The sequence below is a fragment of the Suricata suricatta genome, chromosome 2 (genome assembly GCF_006229205.1).
Source record: "Suricata suricatta isolate VVHF042 chromosome 2, meerkat_22Aug2017_6uvM2_HiC, whole genome shotgun sequence".
Lineage (NCBI taxonomy): Eukaryota > Metazoa > Chordata > Mammalia > Carnivora > Herpestidae > Suricata > Suricata suricatta.
The window spans coordinates 14,539,406-14,550,025 of NC_043701.1; the positions used below are offsets into that span (position 1 = coordinate 14,539,406).

A 10,620-nucleotide genomic window follows, 5' to 3' on the forward strand; every position below is an offset into this window, starting at 1 on the left:
GGCGGCCCCTGCGCCTGGCGGGTGGTGGCCGTGTCCTCCGCGCGCCTCTGCGCCCGCTACCAGCGCGGCGAGTGCCAGGCCTGCGACCAGCTGCACCTCTGCCGCCGCCACATGCTGGGCAAGTGCCCGAACCGCGACTGCTGGTGAGGCGGGCGGCGTGGCCCCAGGGCCAGGAGCCCGGGGGCCGCTCGTTCGGGGGTGCGCCCCGCCCCCTCCTGCGGTCGGGGGGCGGAAGGGAAGCCTCGGGAAGGGGCCCCGCGGGCGTCCTCGGTGGTGGGGGAGGGGTCCAGCTCCCGTGTGGAGTGAGGCCCGGGGACGTCTGGATCGCACTTTCTTCACGTCTGCTCGCCCCCCCCAGATTTCAGCCCCTGCCCGCGCAATCCTCCACAACGCGGCCGGGGAAAGTCCGGATTGGGACTTCGGAGTTCATTTACTCCAGGGGTCCTGGCGGGGGCTTTTGCGGATCCCTGAGGTCCACGGACTCTTTATTGAAGAGTGGCTCTCCGTTCTTTCCACGTAACCTCAAAGTTTTACCCAAAGTTTTACCCAAGTGACTGCTCAGCACATTTAGAAAGCCCGATCTGCAGTGACCCCCCAGGAAACTGAGGACCGTGTTTTGAGGCTGCCTCCTGCCTCTGGTCTTCCTTGGTTTACTCGGGCTTCCCCAAAGCGGGGCTGGGGGCACCGCACTTTCCTCCTAACGTTGGTGTGCACTGTGGAGGGGGGGCGGCTGTTTGGGGTGGCGCAGGCAAGTGCAGTCAGTCACCCTCAGAACAACTCAAGGCATCCTTGTCAAGGCTGGCCACTGGGGGAGGGGGTGCCTTAGGCTTTAAGGCATCCCGATTTAAAATGAAAGTGACCTTGGTAGGAGAGTTGCTTCATTCAACTCAACTTTTTTTTATTGTCAGTGCTTACTTATTAGGCTGTAGTGTCTATGGGTTCGTGGAAAATTGTTGAACTTCACATTTGAGTCGAAAGCAGCCATAGGCCAGGCATTGGGCGGATGGGCCCCTTCACCTGCGCCTCTGATCCAGAGCTCTGTGTTCTCCTAGGTCTACCTGTACCCTTTCCCATGATATCCACACACCTGTCAACATCCAGGTTCTGAAAAACCATGGGCTTTTTGGTCTCAATGAGGCCCAGCTTCGGATCCTGCTTTTACAGAATGACCCGTGCCTTTTACCAGAGGTGAGTTACCAGAAATTCACCCTCATACTGAATATAGGATGAAAGAAGTCAGGGGAGAACATCAAAAGTCGGCTCGCGGAGGACAGGTAGATGGGTGGGGGTTATGGTGCAGTGCTGCCCTTTAAGCAGTCTCTGTGATTTTACCAGGCTTAGATCCACAAGGAGTGGTGAACATGTGTGGTAAAGAAATAGCAAAAATGGCTGCTAGTTTATTTAATTTTAATTTATTTATTTATTTATTTATTTATTTATTTATTTATTTATTTATTGAGAGAGAGATAAGAGCAAGTGGTGGAGGGCAGAGAGAGAGAGAGAGAGAGAGAGAGAGAGGGGGGGAGACAGAGAATCCCAAGCAGGCTCTGTGCTGTTTGAGAGATCTCAGACTTAAGAACTTAGAGATCATGACTTGAGCTGAAACCAAGAGTGGAGGCTTAACCAACTGAGCCACCCAGGTGCTTCTGGCTACTAGGTTTTGGATTGCTCACCTACTGCTAAGTCATTCAAATATCTTAGCTCATTAGTTACCTGTGCCCATTTTACAGGTGACGAAACTGACATTCAACTACATTAACTTGCTCAAGTTCACATAGTTCATAGCAGATTTGAATTTATGTCTGTCTATGAGGCCTCTGTTTTGTGAATTGCCCATTTATGCTTTTGCCTACTTTTCTATTGAGGCATTTGTTTTCCTATTCATTTATAAGATGTCATTTTCAAAAAACTTTTTAAATGTTTTATTATTTATTTTTGAGAGAGAGAGGCAGAGCATAAGCTGGGGAGGGGTAGAGAGAAAGGGAGACACAGAATCTGAAGCAGCTCCAGGCTCTGAGCTGTCAGCACAGAGCTCTACGTGGGGATTGAACCTACGAACCAGATCATGACCTGAGCTGGTTGGATGCTCAGGCACCCCAGATGTCATTTTTTTTAGAACTTTATTTATTTGGGGAGGTGCACAAATGGAAGAGATGCAGACAGAGAGAGAGAGAGAGAGAGAAAGAGAGAGAGAGAGAGAGAGAGAGAGAAAGAAAGAAAGGATCCCAAGCAGGCTCCATGTTTTCAGTGTAGAGTCCAACTCAGAGCTTAAACTCATGAAGCTATGAGACTATGACCTGAGCCAAAATCAGGACTCAGACATTTAACCGACTGAACCACCCAGGTGCCCCTGTAAGATGTCTGTAAGGATACAAGTCCCTTCTGTGGCCACGTTTGTTGAAAGACGCCTCCCCTCCTTACTTTCTTGGGGCTTTAGGTACCAATTGTAATTGCTGTGAAATGATTTAGTTCCAAATGTTTAACAAGTGCCTATTAGAACTGCTCTCATGGTGAAATTAGCATATTTGTATCTGTTAAGCTACACACGAAGACTTCTAAAAAACAAAATAGTTGGAATCCCTGAAGAAAATATTACGAGAGCCCACCAGTGAAAAGTATAATTTTCTGCTCTAGCACACCGATGCCATCATGGACACTCAAGTTGCCAGAAGAGGGGTGGGCGAGGGAGGAAGGGAGGATATTGGGAAACCGGAGGGTAGTTTGTGACTGTGGTGCCCTGTTAATGCTCAGGTATTTCAGGGCCACGCAGGGAAGGAAGTTGCCAGGCTCCGATGGCAAAGGCTGGCCTCCCGGCAGTAGAATCTGCATGCGGGAGGCAGCCCGGGAGGCAGCCTTCCGTGCCATGGAGTTTATTCTTGGCATCCATCTCCTCTCTCACTTCTTCGGGCTTTGAAGCCAGACTTGGTCAGTCACGGTTATAAGCCAGGTACGTTCCAGCCGTGTTGCCAGAAGGGTCCCAGGCCGCCGCTGGAGCAGCTGTTGGCAGGAAGGGAGAGGAGAGTGGCAGCGGCCGGGTCCTGTCCTTCCTCTCTCAGAGAGAAGGGGTGGTGACACTTCTGGTCACCTGTTAGTTTTTATGGGCATTTGACTTGCAGAAGGTTAACATGGTTACATTGTTTAACTTAACTGAGCCCATTTCTTTATGGCTTCTGCCCACTATCCTGGGTCCAGCCTCATCTTGTCACATACGACGACTGCAGTGTTTTGTGAGCAGCCAGTGGGCCTGCTGCACTTAGGACAGGAGGCCACCCTCGTCCCGTCACCCGGCTCTGAGGTGTGTAGCCTGTGGCACACAGTATGGCCACTTAGGTAGCGGGGACCATGGACAAGCACCTGGAGGAGGCAGGAGTGGTGTCTCCCCTCTTGTATGGAAATGCCTCTGACCCCTTTCTGCCGCCCTCCTGCAGACACGGTACGGAATAACATACACCACGTATTATGATCTTGTGGTTATAATGATACACATGTTTGGTCTTCATTCGCGTTCCGGACATGGAGCTCTTAAAACCCTTGGAATCTCCTGCATGATGAGAGCTCTAGAGGTGTCCGTTGGTGTGATTTTTGGAAAGCCCCGAGGTAGCCTAAGGATGGGAGCTGGTTGTCAGGAGAACCAAATCTCATGATTGTAACGGTCTCTTAACACTTTTTTTTTAGGTTTATTTATTTATTTTCAGAGAGAGAGAGAGAGAGAGACTCTGTGAACAGGGGAGGGGCGAGAAAGAGGGAGAGAGAGGATCCCAGGCTGACAGAGTGGAGCTCAGCCCTATGAACCATGAGACCATGACCTGAGCCTAGACCAAGAGTCAGGCGCTTAACCAGCTGAGCCACCCAGGCGCCCCTCCCCCCCCTTCCACCTCCTGGGAGGGCAGAGGGGCTAGGGATGGAGCTCACTCCCCTTGATTTAATCCATTGTGCCTATGTTATGAAGCTTCCATAACAACCCAAAGGGACAGCCGTACGGAGAGTGTGCAGGTTGCTGGGAGAGTGTGCAGGTTGCTGGGAGAGTGGGGCCCAGGAGAGGGTTTGGAAGCTCCACGCCTTTTCCCCCCCTTACCTTTCCACGGGCGTCTCTTCTGCCTGCATGTTCCTGAGTTACATGCTTTTATAATACACTGGTTATCTGGGTTCAGTGCGCTGTCCTGGCACATTAACCGGAGGAGGACATGGCGAGGACCTTTATAGCAGTACAGGCAGCAACAGGTAGGCGTTTGAAGTGGGGCAGACTCGTGGGACTGAGCCCTTAACCTGTGGGATCTGACGCTATGTCCAGATAGACAGTATTAGGGTGGAGTTAAAATCTGTGGGACACCTGGTCGTTGTCCTCTGAGAATCACTTGGTGGTGTTGAAAGAAACACACACCGGAAATATGAACAATGTGATACTGATACATTTGAAAGCTTCAGTGAAATGGACACATTTCTAGAAAAAATATAGCTCATCAAAACTGTTTCAAAGAAATACACAAAGACAGAATAGTGTTTAGTTTTTTTTTTTAAAGTGGAAAGTGACTTGTTTTTATTTTTTTTTAATTTCTTTTTATGTTTTTCTTTATTTTTGATACAGAGAGAGACAGAGCATGAGAGGGGGAGGGGCAGAGAGAGAAGGAGACACAGAACCGAAAGCAGGCTCCAGGCCCTGAGCTAGCTGTCAGCACAGAGCCTGACGCGGGGCTCGAACCCATGAACGTGAGATCTGACCTGAGCCGAAGTCGGAGGCTTAATCGACTGAGCCACCCAGGCGCCCCTAGTGTTTAGTTTTGAACAGCAAAACCATTAAGATAAAAAATTTAGGGGTGCCTGAGTGGTTCAGTCACTTAACTGACTGACTCTTGATTTTGGCTCAGGTCATGATCTCAGTTTGGGAGATCGAGCTCCTAGTTGGGCTCTGTGCAGCGTGGAGCTGACTTGGGTTTCTTTCTCTCCCTCTCTCTGCCCCTCCCCCCTAAATAAACAAACATTTTGTTAAAAAGAAAGAAAAAAGTTGAAAACCCCTCAAAACCACAGTATTCGTTAAAAAGTCTTCTACAAGAAAACATTAGGCTCAAACAGTTTTATTGTTGAGCTCTATCAAGTCTTTAAGGAGTAGATTATTTTTATTTGGGGGTAGGTCTAGGATCCTTTTTTCTTGATCTCCTATACATTCATGAACCAGTATCATACTGTTTATTTTTAAATTTTATTTAAAAAATTTTTTTAATGTTTTTTATTTATTTTTGAGAGACAGAGAGAGACAGTGTGAGCAGGGGAGGGTCAGAGAGAGAGGGAGACACAGAATCTGAAGACAGGCTCCAGGCTCTGAGCTAGCCATCAGCACAGAGCCTAATGCGGGGCTCGAACCCATGAACCGTGAGATCATGACCTGAGCCGAAGCCAGACGCTCAACCGACTGAGCCACCCTGGCCCCCCCAGTATCATACTATTTAATTAAAGTGGTTTCTGTTTTACTATATAATGGTCCAAGCCTCTGCTCATTACACTTCTTTTTCAAAAATGTTTTCTCAGGGTGCCCGGCTGGCTCAGTCAGTGGAGCATGTGACTCTTGGTCTCAGGATTGTGAGTTCAAGCCCCACGTTGGGTGTAGAGATTACTTAAAAATAAAATCTTAAAAAAAAATTTCTTTTTCTTTTATCAATTGCCTTAAATGACAGTGAAAACAAATGTGTCAAGTGTCGCTTCATTTCCGAGCCAGGTGTGCTTACTGTACAACAAAGGGGAAGCGCCGTGCGGCTACTGCAGCATGAAGGAGAAGTGCAGCAAGTTCCACGTGTGCAAGTCCTTCGTCAGAGGGGAGTGCAGGCTTCCCAAGTGCACACGCTCCCATCAGCTCATTCATGCCGCGGCCCTGAAGCTGCTGCAGGACCAAGGACTGAGTGTCCCAAGTGTCGTTAATTTTCAGATCATCTCTGCCTACAAGCACACGAAGCTGCACAAGATGCTTGAAAACCAAGGTGAGAATATCAGAGGGAGAGCACAATCAACATGCGGTTTTGACCAGAAAGTGAGTCTGGGGGGATAGCATCTCATATTGTGAGTTTGCTCTACCCTTGGGAAGGACCACCAGTGCCTTCTGATGGAGATATGAGGCTCTTTTTTTTTTTTTTAATTTATTTATTTTGAGAGAGACGGAGACAGCATGAGCAGGGGAGGGGCAGAGAGAGAGAATCCCAAGCATGCACCGTCAGCACAGAGCCTGATGCAGGGCTCCAACAAACGAAACATTGGGATCATGACCTGAGCTGAAAGCAAGAGTCAGATGCTGAACCGTCTGTGCCGCCAGGCGCCCCTGACTGAAGGAAGGGATAGAGTTTGCTTTCTGTGCTGCCAGCTAGTAGCAGGTACCCCAGGGTTTGAACAGTGTATTTCCTCGCTGAGCTGCGGGCCAGGAAGTAGGTACAACTGTCCGAACAGCTTTGTTAGGAAGAAAGAAAGGAGGTAGGCCAGTGAACTAGAAAGGGAAAGAAAACATAGGAATGGATTTCTTTATTAAACTCGAATTAAAGTCTTTTCTTTTTCTTTCTTTTACTGAGGTCGTAAACATACAACATTCTATTCGTTTCGGATGTACAATGTGAGTCGATATTTGTGTACACAGCAGAGTGCTCACTGTAAGCTAGGTGACATGTCATCATACAGTTACAAAGTTTGTTTGCTTGTGAAGAGAACTTTTGAGAAAGTATTTTTTTTAGTTGTTAAGAAATTTTAACCATAGCACAGAAAAATTTAGAAAATAGAGAGTAGAGGTATACATTGCTTACAAGACCACTCACTCCGTCGCCAGTCATTGTTACCATTTATTTTGCATGCCCTTTCTTCCTGTTACTATACAAATACCAGTCTCTTATGGTCAAAATATGCCTTAGTTCCTTAAATTTTCACTGTATCCAGCATCATAAATATTTTCCCGTGTTGCTACAGAGTCTGTCATTTTATTTTAGGGTCTACAAAGTGTGGTTTGGTGTACTTTTAACTACAGTGCATTTGGGTTATTTATTCTATTAGATTTGTTTATAGCTGAAAATCAGTTTCAGTGGGTGGTAGACGTAGGAGATTTATTGATGGGAAAAACCAAATCAGCAAAGCCAAATCTCCAAGCTATTGATATGGAGTTTTCTTTTCTTTTCCTTCTTTTTATTTTATTTTATTTTACTTTTAATTTATTTTTGAGAGAGAGAGAGACATCGTGAGCAGGGGAGGGTCAGAGAGAGAAGGAGTCACACGATCTGAAGACAGACTCCAGGCTCCGAGCTAGCTGTGAGCACAGAGCCTGACGTGGGGCTCGAACCCACAAACCATGAGATCATGACCTGAGCCAAAGTCGGATGCTTAACTGACTGAGCCACCCAGGTGCCCCCTTTTCCTTCTTTATAAAAAATTTTTATGTATTATTTTAAAAAAGTTTTTTTTTAACATTTATTTATTTCTGACAGAGACAGAGCATGAGCGGGGGAGGGGCAGAGAGAAAGGGAGACACAGAATCTGACAGCTCAGAGCCTGACACAGGGCTCGAACTCCTAAACCTCAAGATCATGACCTGAGCCGAAGTTGGATGCATAACTGACTGAGCCACCCAGACACCCCTTAAATGTTTATTTAGTTTTGAGAGCAAGAGGGAGGTGGGGGGAGGGGCAGAAAGAAAGGGGACAGAGGATCTGAAGTGGACTCCATGCTGACAGCTGCTCAATAGATTGCGCCACCCGGGCGCTCCTTGATATGGCGTTTTCTTCTGTTGGGAAGGTAGTGACTGACTTCCTGAGCAGGTGGTTCGGAGGTAGTGTCAGAGGCTGTCCAGGGAAGCCTGAATGATGGCAGGAATCTCCTATTCCCAGGGATAGGGCCTGGTCTTGTTTAGTGGGTCTCTCCTAACTACGAAGTTGTGACTATCTGCTGTGTGTGTGTGTGTGTGTGTGTGTGTGTGTGTGTGTGTGTGTGCGTGTGCGTGTGTGTGTGTAAAATAAATCCAGAAGATACAAACTCTCCAAATCCAGAATAGTGTCAGGACTTTTGTCTGAGATCTGATTAGCCGGGCCGATGCTCCCAACACGAAATGAAATGGAGAGCAATAAAACAAGTGTCTACGGAAAGCTCATCTCTTTCTTTTTCTTATTAGAGAATTCAGCTGCTTCTGCTGGGCGTGCACGGGGCCTTGAGAAACCAGGAGAGCACGTCGCGGGCGCTGCAGAGGCCCGTCCTCGGGTCCCCGGCCCCCCTCAGTCAGCCAAGAAGCCACACGCGGGGAAGCCTTAAAGGACGTCAGTGAAATAAGAAGTGTGTCCAATTGGCAGGTCTGAAAACGAAGCTCCTGTTGAGCTTGATATGTAAGTTCATTCATTTCATCATTTTTCAGTCACGGTCATAACAATACCTACCTCACCAGTTGTACAACCAAAGGGGGCGGCAAAGGGGAAGGCGTCCGGTTGGGAGGATAACCTGGGGAGGGTGGTCGGGGATGTGGCTGGACATTGAGCCCGCAGAGAGGGCGGACCCGAGTAAGGTTGGGGTCAGTCCGGCGCGGGCTGTGAGGTTGGCACGTTCTGCCCAAAGTCGCGGAGAGCTTTCCTCGGGGCAGGAGCGGGTTCTGCTAACTTGCTCTGGGCCCCACGCCGTGTTTTTCTTACACGCCCATCTACACAGTTTACAGTTATATCTACAAAGCTATAGAATATGTATCCTTTGTACGCTAGTTTTTTCTTAATGTTTCATAAGCATCTTCCCCATTCACATTTTATCACGTGTTATCATTTTGATGCACAGATACGCCAATAGATGATCACTTACTGAACTATTCCCCTTATTCTGGGCTATTTCAATTCTTTCTAACAAGTTTCGACTAGGACTCGTAAAATCCTCACCAGATTGCGTTTTTAAATTTCTTCTTTTGCTTAGGCTTGTAGGTGCTAAAGGATACTGTCTTTTGGTTTGCATTTCTTTAAGTATATGCTAGTGAGCATTTCTCTGTATCTTCCGTATGTCTTATTTCATGCAGTTTGTATCTGCCCTTCGGTTCCTGGGGCCCTCTTCTGTGCTGATATGGCCTGGCCTTTAATGAGGTTCCTCGGTTTTCACAAAAGGATATCAGTTGTATGTGTCCTCAGCCAGTGCCACAGGGTTTATAACTTTTGCGTGCTCACCAAAGATTTCTACCTCACTCTATCTCCATTTCTTATTAAATTTGTTTGCCAAAGCTGTAGTTTAAACAGTATCTTGTTCATCTCTTCCTCGAAGTCGCATCCATTCTTTCTGTGGATTAGGAGGACCGTCAGAAGCCTGTATACCTCACCCATTTCGTGTTGACTTTATCTCCCTTCCCCCTGCCCCCGCCCCCTCCGCCCGGCTTTCTTCATCCAGTTGCACTTAGGTGTTCGGTTCTTGGTTTCATTGAGGGGTACCACAGAGAAGCAGCATTATGAGATCTTTTTCTGGGTTTCCTGTTGTGATATCCCCAAATGTCCGTATGTAAAGTTTTGTTTGTTTGTTTTTAAGTTTAACTTTCCTGTGATAACAACATTTGAGAAGTAGGTACAAGGTAGTGAGTTTCTCATAAATCTGAATTAATTTAGTTTAGAAGCATGTTTTATCATGAAATGCTGTCTTCTCTATTGGGGAAGGTGTGCAAAAACATCCTTTTCAAAGTGAGAAATTGCTGTGTTTTCTCCTAATGGACAATAAGAATCACACTTCTAACCTTTTCACTTTGTCCACAACAGTATTTCTGAAAGCCCTTCTGTTCTGCATGCCTTGTTTCCTTTTTCCTAGTTCTGATTTTTCCTGGTGCTATTTTTTTTATGAAATTATTTTTACATTTTGTTATTATTTACATTTTATCCTTTTACTATGTGTATTTTTGCTATAAGCCATCTAACATTTTTTTTTAACTTTTCAGTTAAATTTGTTTAGCCATCTTAAGTCCTTAATGGAAAGTGTAGGGTATAAATGTATATTCTGTACCTTAAGAGACTTGGTGGACTTTTACAGTATTGTGTTTTTTTATACATCTTCTAATTACGCTTTTATGTGCTGTTATTAGCCCTCTGTAATCTCTGTCGCAATACTTTATGTATAGTAAATACATTGGGAATGTATAATATTCCCTTTAAAGCTTAATTCTGTTAGTATTGATTCTGTAAAAATATTTTATGTAATTATACTTGACCCTCATTTCCAGCTAATGATTCAGCTGTTGGAAAGTTATTACATGAGAATTGGAGATGAGTTTTCCTTGGTCATTTATCAGGGTGAATGGGGGAAGCTGTACGTGCATCAGCTCCACAAATTCAACATAACCTACGTTAAATATTAACTTTCCTACAGACTCGTTCCTCCTTTGGTTTCTCTATTTTGGAGAGTCACCACCTACTGACAAACCAAAACCCTGCAAATGGTCCTCATACTCGTCTTTCTCCTGGTTCCTTGTGTCAAACTATCCCCTATACACACTGCCTTGTGTCCAGTCGTCATCAGCTCTTGCGTTAATCCCACAGATGTAGGACTCATTTTTTTCCAGTTCTGTCTTGTGAGAGTATTTTTATGGAAAGGGCTAGGTGGCCCCCGGCTTTCCTTCAATGATGGCAGTCCCATTTTAATTTTTTATCCAATAGGCTT

At 46.3% G+C, this 10,620-nt stretch overlaps 1 protein-coding gene across 1 annotated transcript in view; it reads left to right on the forward strand.

The window, feature by feature from the left end:
- Window positions 1-9,830, forward strand: part of ZC3HAV1L (zinc finger CCCH-type containing, antiviral 1 like) — a 10,148-nt gene extending 318 nt beyond the window's left edge. Inside the window, exons 2-5 of the mRNA XM_029955358.1 lie at window positions 1-143; window positions 1,053-1,188; window positions 5,711-5,969; window positions 8,129-9,830. The exon at window positions 1-143 is cut by the window's left edge and continues 16 nt beyond it. Coding sequence (XP_029811218.1) covers window positions 1-143; window positions 1,053-1,188; window positions 5,711-5,969; window positions 8,129-8,265 — 675 coding nt within the window. The 3' untranslated portion in view covers window positions 8,266-9,830. The remainder of the gene's footprint in view (window positions 144-1,052; window positions 1,189-5,710; window positions 5,970-8,128) is intronic.
- Window positions 9,831-10,620: the final 790 nt, after the last annotated feature.